At 59.1% G+C, this 21230-nt stretch overlaps 1 protein-coding gene across 1 annotated transcript in view; it reads left to right on the top strand.

Annotated features, from left to right (window-relative positions):
• RGMA (repulsive guidance molecule BMP co-receptor a) overlaps positions 1 to 9278 on the top strand; it is a 45970-nt gene extending 36692 nt beyond the window's left edge. Inside the window, exon 4 of the mRNA XM_030317464.1 lies at positions 8548 to 9278. Within this exon, the coding sequence (XP_030173324.1) occupies positions 8548 to 9270 (723 nt within the window). The 3' untranslated portion in view covers positions 9271 to 9278. The remainder of the gene's footprint in view (positions 1 to 8547) is intronic.
• The last annotated feature ends 11952 nt before the right edge of the window (positions 9279 to 21230 follow it).

The following is a 21230-nucleotide window of genomic DNA, read 5'->3' as shown; positions in this document are numbered from 1 at the left end:
CCGACTTCAGCCAGGTCACGATCTCGCGGTCCGTGAGTTCGAGCCCCGCGTCAGGCTCTGGGCTGATGGCTCAGAGCCTGGAGCCTGTTTCCGATTCTGTGTCTCCCTCTCTCTCTGCCCCTCCCCCGTTCATGCTCTGTCTCTCTCTGTCCCAAAAATAAAATAAAAAAAAAAAAAAAAAAAAAAAAAAAAAAAAAAAAAAGAAAAGGCAGGTTGTGAATGCATTGTACGCGGTAAGGGGACACGTTTCAGGAAGCTCAGTATGTGTGCACGCATGTATGCATGTCAGTGCAAATGCTGGGTCCGGCTGTTAACGTGGATTTCTTACTGGGGTTATTGTCCACAACTTTTATTTATTTGTTTATTTATTTTTGAGAGAGAGAGACAGAGCGTGAACAGGGGAGGGGCAGAGAGAGAGGGAGACACAGAATCCGAAGCAGGCCCCGGGCTCCGAGCTGTCAGCACAGAGCCCGACGCGGGGCTCGAACCCACGAAGCATGAGATCATGACCTGAGCCGAAGCAGGTGGCGCCCCCATCCACTCTGCACTTGTCCACAAATTTTAGAAACACTCGCCAGGGTACTCGGTTTCGGACTTTTGGGATATTCCTTTCTTGCCCCCAGACTGTATGGTGGTAGAATTCCACTATTAAAACCCAATGAAAGGGGAGCCTCTCTACAGGTATGTTTCCATCATCACTCTCAAGGAGGGTGAACTCCTGTCCGCCCTGGACAAGTGTCCCCGACCAGCCCCTGGAGGTGACGGTCCTGCCCGGGGCGTCTCACGTGGCTGCACTGTTGCAGCGTGAACAGATTTTAGAGGATGGTGATCCTGGCCCCACCCCCACCCCCTCCAGGCCTGTGTGACACCAGATCTCTGGGTTGGGTCAGGCACGTGTTCTTTTTTTAAAGCCCCCAGTGTTGGCTCGTGGAGCGGGTGAGGGACGCCGGGTTGGGGGCCAGGGCTATAGGACGCTGATGGGGTCAGCAGGGCTGTGGGGTACCGTCCTGCCCTGTCTTTGCCCCCCGCCTATATGGAGAGGCCGCAGCTCCAGAGCAGAGAGGGCGGTGGGGTCTGGGAACGGGGGGGGGTGGAACAGGTGAGGACAGAGAAGCAGCTCACAGAGCACCCCAGGGGCCACCCACACAGCTTTCCTCTCCTCCCTCGGGCCAGCCCCCAAATGGGACGCGCCTCTCCACCCAGAGTGCAGTCGGCTGGGAACAGCGAGCTAGCGTTGACCTGGGCCGGGTGGCTCTAGAAGTCGGCCACATTCTCGTTGCCATGAGAGGCGTTTCCGAACCATCTGGAGCCCCAGAGGCCGCTGAGAGCCGGTCGTCTTCTGACCCAAGGAGGCCTCAGTATCTGGGTGGCAAGATTCAAGTCCTGCTCACAGGGCCACAGCCAGAAGCAGCCACAAATGTGGCCTGTGGCCCAGGCCTTTGGACATCCCCATCCTCCACAGACCCTCCCTCCCCTCCCCACTTCCAAGAGAGTCTCCCGTGGCCTCCTCCTGAGACTGGGCCAGGGGGCGCAGCCTCAAGGCCAGGAGGCTGGTGGGCTCTGGGAGCCCAGGGGATGGGGATACGTGTGCCTCCTCAGGGCCTGGCCCACCGCAGCCCCCAGGGCTTTCCGGGTTGGCAGTGAGTCTGTTTTCCTAGGAAGAGCACGTTGCAAAGCGGCACGTTGGGCAATGCCAGGCTGGTCCACAAGGGCGTTTCTGTTCCTTCCTGTCCCTCCACGCCCAAGAGGAGGACAGTGAGGTGACCTGGCAGCCAGGAAAATTCCCGCCATCTCCCCCTGCTCCGGTGGCCCTTGCTGCCTCCAGAGGGTCTCTTCCCGGGCCCATCTGCAGGGGCGGCAACAAGTGGGTCTTTGCCCCGTGGCTGCCCTAGCAGGGTCCTGGCACCAGGCCGTGAAGCCTAGTGGGCGGCAGGCTTGTGGCCAGCGCCCTCTCCACCCCGTCCGCCCTCTCAGCCCTCCACGGAGAGCAGGGCCCACGTCAAGGACCCAGCCGCCTTCCCTGCGGCCCCTGCACCTACCCACCTCCCTCCTTCCCTAGAGCCAAGATAAATGAACGCCAGGAGCCTGAGGCTGCAGCTTCTAAATCCAGCAGCAAACATCCCGCGGGAGGGGACCTCGCCTCCCTGTCCCGTCCTGGCAGGGCCACACAGGGGAGTCTGAGGGTGTGAGAGCGACGCGGGCCTTGGAAGCCCTGCCCCTCCTAACCCGGGGTGGCGTGAGCACCAAATGTGATAACAGAGCCAAGCACAGACCTGGGGAGAATTGTGGGAGGAATCGTGGGCCTCTGCTCCCCACTGCCCCGTGGGGGTGGGGGAGGGGGGCGTGACAGGCTGAAGCGAGAGCCTTTAGGCCACTTCCCGTTGGGTCGTACAGGCTGGGGCTTAGAACCCCTGGATGCCACCCCCCGTTCTTCACTGGCACACGCTGGGACCCCGAGCCCAGCAATGCTGTTCCCAGACCAGCAATGCTGTTCCCAGACCGAGCGGATCAGTCGCCCATTCGTTCTTGTGTGCTGTCTATTCAGACGCCCGCCGTGCTCCAGATGCCCGCTGGGCCCTGTGGCCGGGAGAGGTGCCCGGGCAGGGATGGGAGCACCTCTCGCCCTGTCCGGGCATGGAAGTTCTAGAAAGTAGGGAGCTCCGCAGCAGAGCTCGACTGACCCAGCCCCCTTCTGCTGTGACCTAGGGTCACCTCGGCCATCCGGCAGGCTGAGAGCCCAGCCACCTTCTGTTACGCCCTCATCAGCCGGGAGGCAGCAGGGGGCCTGGCCGGACACACCCGGCTGTGACGGGCTCGGTCTGTCTCAGGCCGCCTCGGGGCAGACGGGGTACCCGGCTGAGAAACATCGGTGGCCGGTTTCCAGCGCCCTGGGCCTGCCCGCGCCTGTTTTTTCACGTCTCCACCACGCAGGTGTGTTGGTTTTGTTCATTCATTGATTCGGCGAACGTCGACGAAGCACCCCTTTCGCGGCAGCCTCGGTGCTAGGTGCCTCCTCCCCTCCTGGCACCTCCCAGGCCGAGGATGGAGAACAAAGCTGGCCGAGGGGTGCCTGAGGTGGGTGCAGGGTGCCGAGGCCCTTGGGTGCCCCCGGCTCTGCCCAGAGCACTGGGCGGGGCCTCCTCCACGTCCTTCTGCGGAGCCTGGCGTGGAGGGACGGGAGCAGAAGCCTGGGGGAGAGATGGGAGGGCAGCCTGGAGCCTCGGGGGAGGCAGCGGAAGCCAAGAGGCTGTTATCTCTGAGGGCCTTCGTGCCTCCCCACCAGAGCCTTCTGCCCACTTGAGCCGGCTGTTCTCGGCCCGCCCCTCACCCAGAGGGCCTTGGCTCGTTTCCTGTGATACAAGCATCATCCAGCCCCGCCCCGTGTTCTCGTAGGTGATCGAGATGCAGGGTTTTCCAGCCCAAGCCGACATTGTAGCCAGCTTCCCGCCCCCACTTCACCCGGCTTCCTTCTGTGCCCAGCCCCCAGCTTCACTGTGCTGGTAGCACCCCATTGCACAGACGTGAAAACTGAGGCTCAGGGAGGAGAGGAACTGGGGTCTCTGCTCTGCCCTCCCCCTCCCCTCTAGAACTTACCATGTGTCCCACTGCCTCACTCATCTATTTGATGTGTCACCCCTAGAGCGTGAGCTCCTTGAGGACAAGGGTCTTGGACCGTTCAGCCCCCTCACGTGGATACAGCTCCCAGTGCCAGGCCTGGTGGGGGGGGGGCCGGGGGGGGGGGCTCAGACCCCTCTGGGCAGGGGGGCAGCAAAGACAGGAGTGGCAGCCGCACCCGTGGCCATGCTGGCAGCGAGCCGCCCGGCTTTCGACAGGCCCCTTCATGCTGTTACTTGTGGTTGAGTCCCTGGCACTGGTACCAAGAAGAGTCTAGCAGCCTGTCAGCCTTCCAGGAGTCTGTCTCCACGAGAGATGACGGTTAGAGGGAAACCAGCCTTTCCTGTTCCAGGAGGCTGATGGCACTTGGAAAGCAGCAGCACCCCCCTCCCCACCCCCCCCCCCAGCACACCAGGCAGGGACACCAGAGCCCCTCGTCCCTCACCCCCTTCCCAATGGCAGGACCACCCACTGTCCAGACCACCCTGGCTGCACCTCCCGGCCCCCCACAGGCAGCCTCCACATCAGGGCGGGAGCCACGGGATGGAGAGAAGGAAACAGCAGGAGGTAGAGGCAGGAGGTGGAACTGTGAGGTCGCCATTTTGGTAGGCCGGCGAGGGCAGATGGCAGTGGCCGAGGCCCTCCCCCCCCCCCCCCCGCCCCGGGGCTCAGAGAGTAGGGTTCAAAGCAGGATGGAGAAGCCATGGCCACCTTTGACATCCCACAGCAAACCAGAAGTGCGCTGCTTCCCGGGACCAGGCGGTGACCTCAGAGGGAGGGTTGGGGAACTGGGGGCCAGTGCCCGATGAGCTGTGCACAGCTGGGCCTCTGGTGCGGCGCTCCACGGACTCCGGCCGGGTCCCCAGCCTCCAGCCTGGGAGCACCGGCCCCTCCTTGTGTCCCGTGTGGACAGCAGAATGTGCCCCCCTCCGTCCTGACCATTCCCCGGGCCCCACAGGCACAGCACCGCGGGCCCCAAGACTGCCGGGGACCCGCGAGAAAGCTTTCATTTGTTTTAAAGTTGGAAGGAAAAAATCAGCATAAGCCAACCTAGACTGTCTTGGCCTGGATCCCAATACAGTCACAAAATGTAGTTTTAGTATTTTGGAGGGAGGAAGGGGCCCACAAAGGCCCAAGAGCCTGGAGCCCCCAAAAGTCCAACTGTCCATCTCTCCTCACCTTTCTGAGTACTGGGGTGACAAGGGGGAGTTTCTCTCTGAAGGCCCAGGCCCTCCTGCTCTCCCAGCCTGGTCACCCCTATGCTTTACAGTGTGGGGGCGCCCACAGAGCAGCGATGAGACCGCCCTGGACACCTCCAGCTGGGCCCTGGCTACCGTGTTGGTTTGCTCAGCCTAGAACTTTCTGTGGCCCCTGGGCCACCCCGTCCAGTCCTTAGTCTGTTCCCCTAGCTCTGCTCCTGAGGCCCCAGGCTGATGGCTCTCTGCCGCATCCCCCTCAGCCTCCTGTCTGTGCCCCAGGGCCACGCCCGCACCCCCGGAATTGCAGCCGCACCGTCTGGCCTGGGGCCGGCTCCAGACCCCACCCTCAGCCCTGGCCTTTCCCGCCCCTCAGCCTGAGCTGAGGTCCTTCACAGCTGTCCTGCCTCCCCCTGCCGGTAGGACCTGCTTGCGGTTTCTAACGTGCTGGGCCTCGCCCTTGTCATACACCCACTGTTTGACCAGAAACTCCCGTAGCGCTTCACGGCGTCACCCACCCTCTACCCCGAGGGCCCCCCTAGGCAGTCATCCGCTGCCACGTCGACCAGGGTGCCAGGCACAGAATTCAGCCACAGCCAGGGCGTCCGTGTTGTCAGCAGCGGCCTGCCTCTTACCAGGGCCCCCTGGACCTGCGGCCCCTCTGACGTGTGTTACCCCCTCAGCTGGCGAGGAGGGCAGCTCCTGAGGGGCAGGAGGTTGGGGCTTGGTGGCTGGGGAGGGGAGAAGGGAGGGACAAGTTCTAGGAATAGTGGCCAGGGGTAGGGCAGGGATTAGGGGTGGGGGTAAGCAGGGAGCCCCAAAAGGCCTTGGGTGCCATCTTGCCCCATGACCCCACCTGCCTCCCTGGGTTTGGTCTGGAGTCCGGGTTCCAGCTGCCCTTGGCTCAGGGGGCAGTGGCCTTAGAGGCACCCGGAGCCACCAGTGGTTAAAAGCTGGCACCTGGGAACAGGAACGAAGGAGGGGTGGTGGTTGCTCTCCCAGATTTGACTCATGTCTCCAGCCCATGCCGTCTTCCCGGTTGGGATCATGCAGGAAGGAGCAGGGAAGGGAGCACCTCACCCAGGACAACGCGGGGAAAGCACTCACTCCCTCGTCCGTTTGTCTCTCCTCCTTCTCCCAGGCCTCCCACCCCGCGGGCTTGTGGCTGAAAAGAGCCCAGGGGCTGGAAACCAAGAGACTAAACCCAGCTCTGCCCTCTGCTGCCTGTGTGAGCCATTGTACCTCGCTGAGCCTGAACTTCCCGCACCGTAAATGGGAGGTCCTGTCCTTGTCCCTGGCAGTGACACACAGGGCTAGAAGCAATACACACAGGGCCCGGCGCGGCAGTGCCCATGTCTGTGGTTCCCAGGAGGACAGTTACCGGTGGAGCCACACAGCCACCTGGCTGCCTGCTTCTCCCCCAGCAGCTGCCCCTCACCCCCCAGCCGCAGGCACCAGCAGAAATGGGCCTTCCTCCTCCGGCCCTGGCCAGGGCTGCATGCTCAGCATGGAACCCCACCCCCGTCTTCCTCCCTCCACTTCCTCTTCCTCCTGCTCACCTCCAAGGCCCAGCTAGGTGGCCCTCGGGGCAGCCCTGCCACAGTAGCCTCTGCCGGCCTCTGCCTGCTCGTTCTTTCTCGGTTATGTTCAGCCAGTGGCTCACAGTCCTCTCGAAGGAATTTGGCTGCCGGTCCGCCGGCGGCTTGAAAGATTGTGCTAGATGATTGTGGACCGTATTCGTTTCCTACGGCTGCTGTAACGAACACCACAAACTCAGTGTTTCAAACAAGCAGAGATTTATCTCTCGTAGCTCTGGAGGCGAGAAACCTGAAAGGAGTCTTTCAGGGCTAACATGAGGGTGTTAGGAGGGCCAGTCCTTCTAGAGGCTCCCAGGAGAATCTGTTCAGTGCCTCTTCCAGCCTCTGGTGGCTGCCGGCACCCCTGGGCTGTGGTCCCATCCCTCCCGTCTCCGCCTCCGTGGAGAGAGCCCTCGCCTTTTCTGTGGTCAGATCTCCCCCTGCCTCCCTCTTAGGAGGATACGTGTGATTATATTTAGGGCCCACCCAGATAATCCAGGATGACCTCTCCATCTCAGTATCCTTAACATAATCACATCTGCAAAGTCCCTTTTGCACATAAGGTAACATTCACAGTTGCAGGGATTAGGGCCTGATATCCTGGGGGTCATTACTCATTACACTATTACTATAGTAGATAATGAACTTTTAGGGGCGCCTGGGTGGCTCAGTCGGTTAAGCGTCCGACTTTGGCTCAGGTCACGATCTCGCGGTCCGTGAGCTCGAGCCCCGCGTCGGGCTCTGTGCTGACTGCTCAGAGCCTGGAGCCTGTTTCAGATTCTGTGTCTCCCTCTCTCTCTGACCCTCCCCCGTTCATGCTCTGTCTCTCTCTGTCTCAAAAATAAATAAATGTTAAAAAAAAAAATTTCGGGGCGCCTGGGTGGCGCAGTCGGTTAAGCGTCCGACTTCAGCCAGGTCACGATCTCGCGGTCCGGGAGTTCGAGCCCCGCGTCAGGCTCTGGGCTGATGGCTCAGAGCCTGGAGCCTGTTTCCGATTCTGTGTCTCCCTCTCTCTCTGCCCCTCCCCCGTTCATGCTCTGTCTCTCTCTGTCCCAAAAATAAATAAATGTTGAAAAAAAAAATTAAAAAAAAAAAAAATTTAATGAACTTTTATTTTTAATTAGCTATGCTTTTCTTTTTATGGTTCACCTATGTAGTAAGTGATCTGGTGTCCTATTTAGGGTAGTGATCTAAAGTTCCCCTTCTAAGTCAGTTGTTTTGTTTTGTTTTTTTAAAGTAAAACAAGTGTGGGGTTTTTTTCTTTACTTCGTTTTTAACTTTAATTTTTTTAATGTTTATTTATTTTTGAAAGAGAGGGACCGAGTATGAGTCGGGGGTTGGGGGGCAGAGAGAGAGGGAGACACAGAATCCGAAGCAGGCTCCAGGCTCCGAGCTGTCAGCACAGAGCCCGATGCGGGGCTCAAACTCACAAACTGTAAGATCATGACCTGAGCCAAAGTCGGATGCTTAACCGACTGAGCCACCCAGGCGCCCCAAAGTCTTTCATTTTTATTCCAGTATAGTTAACATACAGTGTTACATTAGTTTCAGCTGTACAATGTAGCGATTCAAGAATTCTATAATCAGTGCTCATCATAAGCATATTCTTTTTAAGTTTTTTTTTTAAATGTTTTAAGTTTATTTATTTTGAGAGAGAGAGAGAGAGAGAGAGAGAGAGAGAGAGAATCCCAAGCAGGCACCACACCATCAGCACAGAGCCCAACATGGGGCTTGAACCCACCAACCATGAGACTGACCTGAGCCAAAACCAAGAGTTGCGCGTTTAACCGACTAAGCCACCCAGATGCCCTATTAAGTGTCCTCTTATTTCCTATTTCCCCCATCCCCCCATCCACCTCCCCTCTAGTAACCATCAGTTTGTTCTCTAGTAAGACTCTGTTTCTTGGTTTCCCTCTCTCCTTTTGTCCCCCCTTTGTCTCACAGTAAAACTAGTTGTTTTAAGGAAAAGTACTAAGTACATAATAATGCAGGTGGCACCGAAAGGTGACCAGAATGGGCAACCGGGGCATCTTGGGGGCTCCTCCTGTTCCCAGCATCGCCAGCATGGGGCTGGGCCTTCCCCTCTGACCCCCCGCCGCCACCATCTCAGCACCGCCTAACACCCTCTCTCCACCCCTTTCCTGCCCCCTCCCCCCCAGCTCACCATCATCTTCAAGAACTTTCAGGAGTGCGTGGACCAGAAGGTGTACCAGGCTGAGATGGACGAGCTCCCGGCCGCCTTCGCCGACGGCTCCAAGAACGGTGGGGACAAGCACGGAGCCAACAGCCTGAAGATCACGGAGAAGGTGTCGGGCCAGCACGTGGAGATCCAGGCCAAGTACATCGGCACCACCATCGTGGTCCGCCAGGTGGGCCGATACCTGACTTTCGCCGTCCGCATGCCGGAGGAGGTGGTCAACGCCGTGGAGGACCGGGACAGCCAGGGCCTCTACCTCTGCCTGCGCGGCTGCCCCCTCAACCAGCAGATCGACTTCCAGGCCTTCCGCGCCAACGCCGAGGGCCCCGGCACCCGCAGGCCGGCCGCCGCCAGCCCCGCGCCCGCGGCCCCCGACACCTTCCCGTACGAGACGGCCGTGGCCAAGTGCAAGGAGAAGCTGCCCGTGGAGGACCTCTACTACCAGGCCTGCGTCTTCGACCTGCTCACCACGGGCGACGTGAACTTCACGCTGGCCGCCTACTACGCCCTGGAGGACGTCAAGATGCTGCACTCCAACAAAGACAGGCTTCACCTGTACGAGAGGACTCGGGAGCCGCCGGGCCGGGCCGCCGCGGTGGGGCTGCCCCCCGCCCCCCGGCCGCTCCTGGGCAGTCTCCTGCTCCTCACGCTGCTCCCCGCCGTCCTGGAGGCTGTCGCCGCGTAGGGCAGAGAGGCGGGCGCTGCCTGTCCCTGAGCCGGGGGGGTGGGGGTGGGGGGAGCGGCTGCAGGGAGACCGGGGCCGTCGGGGGGAGGGAGGGCATCCTCCCGGGGGGGGGGGGGGGTCAGGAGCCGAGGCGGCCGCTGGCCAGTGGCCTGTGGACGGTCACCTCACAGCTGCCCTGGGCCGTCTGCCGGCAAGGGCTGGGGCAGGGGGGCGGCCTCCCCCCCCCACTCTGCCCCCAACGCGTCATTGTCGTCGGCGGGGAGGCCGCGAGAGGTTGTGGTGACCGGTGCTGTGATGTTTGTGACAATAGAGCTGTGTGAGAGGGGGAGCCGCTCCCCTCCACCGCCCCGCAGTGTGAATGTGCAAAACAGAGCCCCTCGGGCCGAAGCCCCCCACCCCGCCCCGCCAGAGACACTGGGATCGATCAGAGTCGAGCTCCTCCGCCCCCTCCACCCCGCAATGCACTGAAACAGGCCCAGCTGACTGCTGCCCACGCCCGCCACACGCGCGCACACACACACACACACGAGCACACTCGCGCACACTAAGCTGAGGGGCTGAGGCATCTGAGAGGCTGGACCCCCTCCCCAGGCAGGGCCTCCTTTCCCCCTGGGCCTTAGGACCACCCCCGGGAATCGTGACCCTTTGACTGAGAGGTTGTGCCCACCTGGTGCCTTCCTGCCCGCCCGTGGCCTCCCTGTGAGCCGAGGAGACCGTGTGCAGTGTGGCCGCTGTGCCCCTGCTTTGGTTCCCAGGCCCCCTGCCTGACAGCCTGCAGCTGACGCCACTCGTGGGCTCAGGTGCCCTCCTCTGGTTCCTTCCCTCCCCGTCCCCCATTCTCCACCGTGCTTAGGAGGTCTCGTCCTCATTTCTAAATGTCTAAACAGAACTCTCCCCGCCCCCACCTCGATTTCTGTTCCCTTCTCTCCAGCAGGTGGCAAGAGCCTCCTGGGTGGGGGAGCGTGGGCTGCAGGGCGTGGGCAGGAGGCGCAGTGGACGGGGCCAGCTGGCCTGCCCTGATTCTCTTCGTCCTCCTCACCTGCTCCCCCGGAGCCCTGATCCCCGCCCGTCCACCCAGGTCTGCGTGCTGGGGAGAGGAGCGGGGTCTGCCGGTCAGGGTCAGACGCTCGCTGCCCCGAGCGTCCCTGGACGGTCTCGTCCCTCTAGTCCCCTCCCTTAAGCCCATGGCCGCACAAACCAGGAGAGGCTTGCCTCCGAGAGCCCTGGCGCCCACCTCCTGTCAGCCCAGGCCGCCGATCCGAGGAGCCCCGAACCGGTCCCGCCTCTGCTGCTGTTCCGGAGAACCCAGGGACCGACACCAGGCTGGGCTCCACGCCCGAGGGTGCGGTGCCCGCGGCGGGCGGTTCCCGCAGCCCCGCACTGTCCGGCCCCTCTGCTGTTCCCCAGGGACCTCTCATACACTGGCCCGGGAGGCTCCCCGCCTCCTCCCCAAGAGGTCCCCTCTCTCTGCCCAACCCCGGGCAGGGCAGGCGGGTGGGAGGCACGGCCCCGGCCCGCCCTGCTGGTCTTTAGATGGTCCCTATGTCGGAAGTAAAAAGTGAAGCACTTTATTTTGGTTGTGTTTGATCGCGTTCTGCTTGGAAGTGGGGACCCCTCACTGCGTCCTTGTGTCTGCGACCTGTGTAGAGTGTCACCGCATGTACATATTGTAAATTATTTATTAACGGCTAAATGCAAGTAAAGTTTGGGTTTTTTTTTGTTTTGTTATTTCCTTTTGGACTGCGTATTGGAGTTTGCTTTCTGAATAGACTGGATCCTTTGCAGGGGTGGAGAGTGGGGCACACTGCTGGGCGTCCCCTCACCGTGCGGACATTTGGGTGGGGCTTAGCGCGTATGTGCGCATGCGCTTACGCGGCAGTCGTGCATGCTTGTGGAGGGGAGAACAGTTTAACACAGGATCCCTACTTCTCTAAAATTACTTTTTCTTCTTACGGGGCATGAGGCGTCCCAAGTTTTCTTGCCCTGGTAAGGCTGGAACAGTGTTGGAGACAGATGGCCACGTGGCAGAGGAACATGAAGGGGGTGGGGGGCGCGACGTTGGGTGGGCTGGCCTCAGATCCAGGGTGACGCCCTCTCGGCCGCCACCCTCCCTGCAGGTCCCCTACTCACATAGCCCAGGTACGCAGTGATGGCTCCACAGAGGGGACCGAGGCTTGCTTGGGGGACCAGGTTCACCGCTGGCTGTCATCACATTTCATCTCTTAAAACTACCCAATGAATCAGGAACAAATTCATCCCCATTTTACAGACAAAGAAACAGAGACTCCAGAGAAATGGATCGACTTGCCTAGGGTCCTTAGCGAGGGCAGGGCCACGACGTATACACCTAGGTCCGTTTTGCCCCGTGTCTGCTCTTAACGCCAAATATGAGGCACGATAGCAGCACTGTTAAGCTAGGCCACATCCTGGGCTCTCCACTTTCCTGGCCCTGTGACCTTGAGCAAGTCACTTCACCTCTCTGAGCCTTTGTTTCCGCCTCTGTGAAGTGGGGAGTATCTATCACACAGGGTTAATTCCTATCAAAGTACGTGGGGGCGTCCAGTGGGGGCGTCCAGTGCTGGTATCGCTGTTTCCCCAGAGCAGGAGGGGTCGCGTGAGGCACTGAATGGGAGGAGAGTGGGGAGGGCCACACAGGCCCTTGGAACCTTGGGAGAGAAGCAAACCGAAAAGCTAGCGAGGGAAGGAATCCACTGAATGAGCATGTAACCCGTCCAAACGGGAGAGGAAGGTCAAAGGCAGGAAGGGAAAACTTTCTAGAACCCAGCTCTCACACAGGCTCCCAGAAGGAACACGGGACTCCTAGGCTTTGGGAGGAAGAACCAGACTAACAAGACCAAACGTACCTATGCATCTGACCCCATTGACCGAACTGTCAGCACCCACAGGCCTCTCTGTCAGTAGCAGCCGGGAGGGAACGACACGGGGCCAACAGAGCCCCTGGCACTGGGCCGGCGCAGAAGAACCGATTACTGAGAAGCCAGGGCGCACAAGATTGAAAATAAAAAATCCCGTTCACCATCAGATGAAAATGCGACGGCCCTTGCCAGAAAGTATTCTTGGTTTGGAATCTGTACAGGCCCCTAAATTTAACCAGCTGGAATTCTTTCCCAGTGCCATGCTGGTAGTTGCCCATGAACATGGAAATTTGCATTTCATCATGAATATGGAACACAGTCTTCAGCTAAAAGACGCCCAAGAAGTGGCTTCGTCTTGCACCGCGGGCCGGGTTCGGAGCGCGGCGTCCTCTGTGGCCGTGGGTCGGAGGCCAGCCGGCCTGGAGGGAAATGCGCTGGCGGATGGAGGTGCGATACCTCGCTGCGTCCCGGCGTTCCGACGTGTGGCAGAAACTCGGAGATGTTGGGCGGCCGACTAGAATTTGTAAGGAGAGAAGACAGGGGAGAAAGGAAGGGGGGAAGCAAATGAAAGGAGGGTCCTGTATAACGAAGGGGGCGGGTTCTGGGATGAAGGGAGTTCCCGGGACCCTCGGGCAGGGCAGCAGTGGAGCCAGGCACGAGTGGGGCTCGTCAGAGCGATGCCGGCCAGCGGCGTGGAGCAGGACGCGGCCCTCGGGCTTGGGCTGCGGGCCCACTTGGCGTCCAAACTGGCTCTGCCTGTCGCTAGCTGTGTGGTCTCCCTCGGATTTTTGGAGCCTCAGATTCCTTATTTGTAAAACAGAATTAGGAGCACCTGCCTCCCAAGGTCGTTATCGAAATCCAACGAGCTAATGCTCATGAGTTGCCTCGCACCTGGGCCCTAGCGCAGCCCAGAGAGGCCGCCAGAAATGGAGGTCCTCTCCCACTGCAGGGGCAGGTGCTCCTTTATCCATTTGACAGTTCTTAAAACTTTGTAAGTTTATTTATTTTGAGAGAGGGAGAGTACGAGTGAGGGAGGGGCAGAGAGAGAGGATCCCAAGCAGGCTCCACGCTATCAGCACAGAGCCCGACGCGGGCCTCAAACTCACGGGACTGGGAGATCATGACCTGAGCAGAAACCGAGAGTCGGACGCTTAACCGACTGAGCGACCCAGGCGCCCCTTCACTGGATAATTCTTTCATGATCGCCGGCACTGAGGGCATTCGGCAGAGGCCACACGTTGTCGCTGGGGAGACCAGTCACTACACAGCACAGGGACACGGTCGAATGTCCCGCGCTGACCAGCACCACAAAGGAAAGGGAAGCAGGTTCATCTGCAAGAGGCCCACCCAGATTGCAGGCAGGCAGGGAGGAGCCTCCATCTGGAAAAAGGGGGCACCTTTTTCCAGATCACCTGGGTGGATTTTGGGAATGAGCCTGGCCAAGATCCGGGGAGAGCCTTCTGTGCAGAGAGGTCGGGGAGCGCAAGGAGCCTGGCCCGGCAGCGGCAGAGTTTCAGGGGCAGCAGAATATAATAGGGCTGGACGCAGTGAGCAGGCGGACCGGGGTCCTGGTGAGGCTGCAGGGCCCAGGGAGGGAGCACTGCAGACTGGCGGACCGGAGGGGGTGGGGAGGGGGCACTGCAGACTGTTTTGTGCCAGGGGTCCGAGGAAGCCATCTGCAGCTCCGAGCAGGGGCGGCATGTGTCCGACTTGGGTTTTAAAGGGATCGTCTCGGCCATGGTGAGGTGGGGGAGAGAGAGGAGGCTGGGGACGCCAGCGCAAAACTAGCGGGAAGTGGGATGGCCAGGGTGGTGCCGGAGGCGCCAGGAATGATCTGCTTTGGGGTAGAATATGGAGGTGCTGTTGGCCAGTTGGCCGAGTGGGAAGACCAGGTGTGGGCGCTGAGCGCCTGGGTAAACTGTGGCGCCGCTTACTGAGCCACAGGAGCAGCGGGTTTGGGACACGTTATTTGGGGACAAAAATCGTACTTTGGGACACATCAGAAACCACACGCAGCTGGACTGTCTTTAATTGTTCAATTAAATGACGTACACTTCCCAGGAGCAAATGTTTAAGGAGTGCAGCCCTCATAGAAGAAACTTGCAAAGCTAAGGGAAGATGCTGTCGCTGAACAAGCCGGTGGCAGGGCTGTGGTTGGTAAGACTGGCGGGGGGGGGGGGGGGGGGGGAGTGTCTACCAGTTGTCACTTGGTGGCTAGGCCCAAGGCCACACTCCCCGCGGCTCCGGGTGACCCTGGGCCACGTGCGTGGGAAAGGACAACTGGCTGACCGAGATGGGGCTTTACTCCAAATACCAACTTCAGTGCACGGACTGAAGTTCTGATCCGGGTGGGGAGCACGGTGTTGAAACTGTAAAACAGAAACTTCAGAGAATAGCAAGGACCCCTGGAAGGGGCGGTATCAACTCCCTGCGGCTCCTGGCTGGTAGCCTCCGTGGGCTAGAAGGAGGCCACTTACTCCTGGCCTTGCCACTTGCTGGCTGTGTGACCTGGAACCTCAGTCCCCTCGTCTGCATTATGAAGGTGGTGGCCGTCCCGCAGGGATACCTGGGAAGACCGGTACAAGGAATAACAGAATATAGGGAGTTCTCCCCAAGCAAGCCACAGACCCCGACAAGCATTTACTCCCTCCCCTTCCCATCCCACGGGTCACACCGCCTTCATGGGTTCACGGCCTGAGCTGGCATCCAGGGGGAAGCCCCTGGTCCTGCCTGCCCCCAGGCTGACTGAGACCTGGAGAGAGGGCACTTGAAGCAAAGGCCCAGCCTGTAGCCTCACACGTTCTGTGTCTCCCACCAGACACTAAAGGTGGGTGGGGACCCTACTCTGCTCTGTGTGTTCGTCTCTTAGCTGTGGTCTTAAAATCACATCTCTTTGGTCTGATTAGCCTTAGCTGTCCAACTCCTGAAATAATTGAAGAGCAGGGCGCCTGGGTGGCTCAGTCGGTTGAGCGTCCAACTCTGGGTTTTGGCTTAAGTCATGATCTCACAGTTCATGAGCTGAAGCCCGGCATCAGGCTCTGTGCTGACAGCATGGACCCTGCTTGGGATTCTCTCTCTCTCTCTCTCTCTCTCTCTGCCCCTCCCTGGCTTGCTCACTCTCTCAGAAAGAAAGAAAGAAAGAAAGAAAGAAAGAAAGAAAGAGGAAGAAAAAGGAAGAAAGAAAGAATTGAAGAGCTCTTTATCCAGCTCCTACTTGGGCCAGAGAAGCTTGGTGTTCTGGCCAGGGGTCAGTGGGAACCCCACACGCCCTAATCAGGAGTCCAAGGACCACTAATTCCATGGAGGCGCTTGTTGCCCTGGGAAACTGCCACCTCCTGAATGTGTAGGCTGAGGACCCCACCACCTGTTTCAACAGCTTCCTCTTAGCTAACTTTGGGCTTTCTGCACCTTTGACCATTTAATCATTTCCTGCCTAGGACGTGGGGAAGTGCCTAGTACCCTGAAGGAGAGGAACAGAAAGGAGTATTCTCAGAAAGTTCCAGCAGAATGGACTTAATTAAGAGATGGCAGGGGTGGATATACAAGGCATGGTGTGGTGGAAGTGTGGGGGTTTCTAGGATCAGGGGACACAGTCCCAGGCAGCCTAGATCCTGAGGCCAATGAGGGCACATGACCTGGCCTCATTTCATCCTTGCCCAGAGGAGTGCTGTGATGGCCCATGGATTCTTCCACATTTGAAGCCATCCCGACTCACCTGATGCCTCCCTCTGGCAGGAGCCAGAACCTTCCCCAGGCCAGATGAGTTTGCTTTGTCCAAAGCAGTGGTCAAACCTACTGACCGTGTGACAAGGGCGAGATGTCATTGTTCTCAGCCTCAGCTCCCTCTCAACCATGAGGTCCTCCTAAAGATGAAATACCTACATAGGAACCTGACCTTGAGTCTTGCAATTGCCTTGACAATTTTCACGACACCCTGGAAGGTGGTTGCCATTGCCTAGTTTCCAGATGAACACCCACACCCATGCCACCTACCTGCTCTTCTCTTGAGGGCAGAGAAGGGGTTCGAGAGCCCCACACATCGGTGGAGTCAACCCAGGGTTCTGGTCCTGGGTGAGCAGGGAGTGGGGCCAGACCCCTGCCTGGAGGCTGGGTGGGTAGAGGGACTTCAAACCTGGACCCTGAAGAGAAGGAGGATGGGAGAGAGGGTCCCTCAGATCTGAAGACTGAGAGAGAGGCTTAGAGTCCAAGAAGGAGATGGCCCCAGGGTTCCAGAGAGTTCTTGGCTGAGTCACCACAGTCCAGGGGTGGTCATCAGCTTCCCCAGATGGGGGACAAGCCTTCTCGGCAATCCCAGACATGATCCAGCTGCTGGTACGGACCCGCCCCCATTTTCATGGAGACTGGAGTCACCCCAGCATGACAGCTACATTTTTTGGCCACCTGCCACCTGCCAGGCACCCTGCCAAGTGTTTGATTCCAGTAGTGATTTATCATGGGGGAGCCCCCTTCTAGCCACCTCCCTCCTGGAGTTCAGGTGGCTTGAAGCCCAGGCTCCATCCTAGAGCCTTGGTGAGCAGGGCTCCCGAGTGGCCTTCAGGCCCCCAGCCTTGACCACCAGAAACCAAATGCCAAGGTACAGGGCCAGGGCCCCTCTCCCCTGGGCACTGCAGGACAACTGCATGTTGACCTAACACAACTTTTCCTTTGCTAACGATCGGGGATGAACCCCTAAGGCAAGTGGCCCCAGCCTCGTCCCTCTGGGGTGTCCACTCTGTAGGTCTAACATGGCCACAAAGGCATTCCTGCCTTCCTTTCTCTCCCTCCCTCCCTTCCTTGCACAAACATTTTAGGAGCATCCCTTATGTGTCCCATCATGGTCTGGGCTTGGGGGATCCATTTGTTTATTCCACATAATAATCACTGAGGCCCTATGGGGTGTCGGCACGAGGCTCCGTGTTGGGGATCGAGCAGTGCAGTTGACCCCAGCAGATGAATGTGCCTGCCCGAGCGGGACCGACTTCTTGAGAGAGAGGCAGACAGTGCACGAGTTAGTTTGCTGTGAGCAGAGCAGGGAAGGGAGTGCAGAATGGCCACGGGGATGATACACCGGTTCTCCCCACTTGTTAGTCCTCTGTCCCTGAGCCAGTCACACATGGCTTCTGAGCCTGCTCATCGATAACAGGGGGAAGGTTAGGGCTGAGTCCCAGGGCCTGCAGGGATAAGAGGACACCAGTGGGACGGTACTTGGGTGACAGTAGGGGAAGCGATTGAAGGAGGCAGTGACAAGGCGGCCCTGAGAGGTAGGGGGAGCTGGCGTGGAGTCTGAGCTCCACCCCTCACTAGACGTGTGATCTTGGGCACATTTTCTAAAGTCTCGGGGCCTCGTGATGCTCAACTGGAAAATGGGGATAAATCCTGCCTCCTAGCATTTTCATGAGGACGTGATTCTAAAAATACAATAAAGCAGGGGCGGCCGGGTGGCTCAGTGAAGCATCTGACTCTCGGCTCAGGTCGTGATCGCACGGTTTGTGAGTTTGAGCCCCGCGTGGGGCTCGCGGCTGTCAGCACAGAGCCGGCTTTGAATCCTCTGTCCCCCTCTCTCTCTGCCCCTCCCCATTCATGTTCTCTCTCTCTCTCTCAAAAATAAATAAACATTAAAAAAAATACAATCAAGCAAAGGGCCTGGAGCCTGACACCCAGTAGCCATCTGCAGACGGTGGCTTTTGCTCTCACAGGCACATCCCATGGGGCTGCTTCATTTACTCTTAAGTTCAGGTCACAAACAGCTCAAGGTCCCCAAACATACATGACACCTTCTGGGAGCCAGTGTTTCTCCAGTCCCCCCATGGCTGGAGTTTTTATAATTCATGAGGCTAGGTATAAATTCTTAATTGTAGTAAATTGTAATTACAGCTCCTTTCAACTATAAATCCAGACACACTTAACCAATCAAGCCCAAACCAAATGCAAACAAATCGCATTAAATTGCAGTGATGAATGACACTGTTTTGCGGACGCCGAGTGGGCCCTCTTCGTGTGACGAAGGTGGGGTTGTCCGGCCCCTGTCATTGCTGCCAGGCAGTGACTCCGGACCCCGCCTTCTTTTCACTCTTCAGACCCCGTCGAACTTGTTGCCTTGTGTCCCCCTGTCCACCTGGGTGAGTAACACTGACCACTTTGTGCCAATGTAACACCAGAGTCCTGGGTTCCTTTCTTCTCCCCATTCTTCCAGATCATCCAGGATTCGCTTAGATTAATTCTTTAAAGTGTTCACCAAGGGGCACCTGGGTGGCTCAGTTGGTTAAGCGTTGACTCTTGGTTTCAGCAGGTCATGATCTCATGGTCATGGGATCGAGCCCCACATCCGGCTCTGCACTGAGCCCTCTCTCTCTCTCTCTCTCTCGGCCCATCCCCCTGTTCGAGCTCTCTCTCTCTAAGTATTTTTTTTTAATGTTCATCAAAAGGAAAACAGAAAAATTTTAAATTCTTCCAGGTATCTCTAAGAACGATCCGCCCCATCATACGTCTGTAGGCCCCAAGTTTGGGAAACACCAAGCCAGTGTGCAGTCCAGAGGGAATTAGCTAATCTGATTACTATTTGTACCCGCTGGCAGAGCAGGCCTCAGAGAGGATTTCAGGGAAGGAAAGAACGCTCTGGGGCAGTGGGGACACAGTGACGTGTGGGGTGGGGCTCAGAGGAGGCCCACAGGCTCTGTGGTGGGGCCCCCTGAAATGTGGGAAGAGGGGCCAGGGAGGCCCACAGAGGCTTCACCTCTAGGCTCTCGGGGGCAGGGAGGGCCAGGGTGTGGGCTTGACCCCAGGACAGGTTACCAGGCTTAGGCGGGGCCACGCCGAGGACCCCGAGCCTCGAGGAGTTGGCCACAGTGATGATGGTCCACCTTGCACTGTCCTTAGCAAGTGCCAGGCACTGCTCCCCCATCAGGTTTGGGTGGAACTATTCCCTCTGAAAGTTAACACCTGGCCCAGCTCGCGACAGTCGGGGGTGAACCCTGACTTGAAGGTGGACGGTGTCTCCGGAGCCCATGCTCTCAGCTCAGCTGCCGCCGGGGCCCTGGGTCTCCTCGCTGGGACTGAGGTCCCTCTCGTGTGAGCCCACTCGGCTTCGCGCCTGCTGCCGCCACCTTCACACCTTCCTGCCTCCTCACCCTTCTGCCTGCTGCACAGAGTCCCCGGCCAGGGCCTGGGCTAAGGCAGCTGGGGCCATGGAGCCAGCCCCCTGCCCCAGCGGAGCCATCCCAGACCCTGCCCCACTGAAACAGTACCACGGTGGCTGGTGAACTTCCTCTCCTTACTACCCGCTCTGGCTATCACCCTTTTAGATTCAGCTCCCTGAAGGTTTGGCTGGCGGCGGGCAGGGGGCTCCAAGAGACGGGGACGTTCCGAGTGGCCAGCAAGGGCGGGTGGTAGAGGGCTTCGGACCCAAGCCAGGGAGCTTGCGGCTAAGGTGAAGGTTACACACAGGGAGCAGCAGAGTGATGCCTGGGCCTTGCGGCTCAGGACGTCCCTCTGGCGGCCGCACGGAGGGGTGGGGGAGGAGAGGCTGGACCCAGAAGGGGCAGGAAGGAGCCTGTGTATCCCGGAACAATCGCTGGACGTGTCAGTACATTCGGGGCTGGCTGGTGGGGAGAGAGCCCCCGTGCTGGCTGAGAGGCCTAGGCCGCCACTGGCCAGCACTGCCCCCTGCTTGTGGAGCAGGTGAGGCTGGCTTCTTCCTGCAGCCTCTCCTCTTCCCCATCCCCTGTCACGCTTCCTGCGGGGATGAGGTGGCTCCACGTCTCTGGCTCCAGCGTGGGTTCCGCAGCCAAGGGAGGCGGCCCGCCAGGGCGGAGAAACGACGGTAAGCCTCCCCGGGGGGCCGCGGGGGGGGGGGGGGGTCTGTAAATGTAGGTGTTGGCAGTGAGGCAGGCTGTTTGTGGAAATCTTCTGCCCCCTGCAGGAAGATTCTAGAACCACATTCACTCAGGACCCTCGGTCAGGGAATGAACGGGGAACTACCGCTCACTTTCCAAATACAACTCGGGGCCCCAGGTCTGGTGGCATGAGGGGTCTCAGAGGAGCCTCAGGATGTTCCAAGGCCGCCCTCCGACACTGATGATGGCCACCAAGCCGTCTCCCTCACCCCCCCACAGGCTGGTATTCTCCAACAGGGAGGCTCAGAGAGCTAGAGAGTAAGCCCAAGAATGCCAGTTGGTTCAGACCCAGCTCTGCCCACTTCCTACACGCACGCCTTCCCCGCCTCCTCTGGGCTCCGCTACCACCACCTGTTCCTGCTCCCATGTCCCGGCACTGAAGTGACATTTTGTCCTCTTATTGTTGGTCTAGGTGTGCCTCACCACCTCTCCGTTGAAGAGGGCGGGGCCCTCATCCTGCCTCACCCTGCATGTGTCCCCACTTTTTAGAACAGGGCCTGGCCCACAGGAGATGCTCAAGATCTTGGTCGAGGGACAAACTTTCTCTCTAGTGACTGTCCCGTCCCCATCGGACTGTGAGCTCCCTGCAGGGCCTTGCTATTGGGGTCCAGTCTCCCCCTAGAGCAAGGCCTCTTCCTGGGCCCCTCTGATGAGCTGGTCCTGGGCTGACGGCTGCTGGGGCAGAACGCTAAGCTGGGCCTGCCCAGCAAGTGCCCTCCACGGTGTCCCCATCTTCCCCCACCTCCCAGCAGGGACTGATGAACACTGTGTCCCTCTGGGCAGCTTTAAGGGTTTACAAACCTTCCCCTTTTCCACTGTGTGAGCTTCTCACGTCTAGAAGCTGCCTTCCTGGTGTGCAAATGAGGATGTGGATGCGGAGGCCATCTGCCCAGCTGCACACGGCGGGGGGGGGGGGGCCACGGAGACAACACACTGACCTTCCTGCCAGCCCCTTTAGACCATCGAGGTCCCCTCTCCCCCCCCCCCACCAAAGCCACCGTGGTGCACGTGATCGGCAAGGACTGAGTTTCAGCAAGGACAGCCCCCTTTGGGGTCACACACGCACACAAAATTTAGTAAGATACCGTGTGCGAACACTCCATGAGGCAGCTGGCCCCAAGAAGTAGATAACCCTGCCTGTTTCTGAGGTGAGAAGGCTGCCTGTAGGGCAGATGTGTCACGTTCCCACACA

This window comes from Lynx canadensis, chromosome B3 (genome assembly GCF_007474595.2).
Source record: "Lynx canadensis isolate LIC74 chromosome B3, mLynCan4.pri.v2, whole genome shotgun sequence".
NCBI lineage: Eukaryota > Metazoa > Chordata > Mammalia > Carnivora > Felidae > Lynx > Lynx canadensis.
This window is presented reverse-complemented; position numbering and strand designations above follow the sequence as displayed.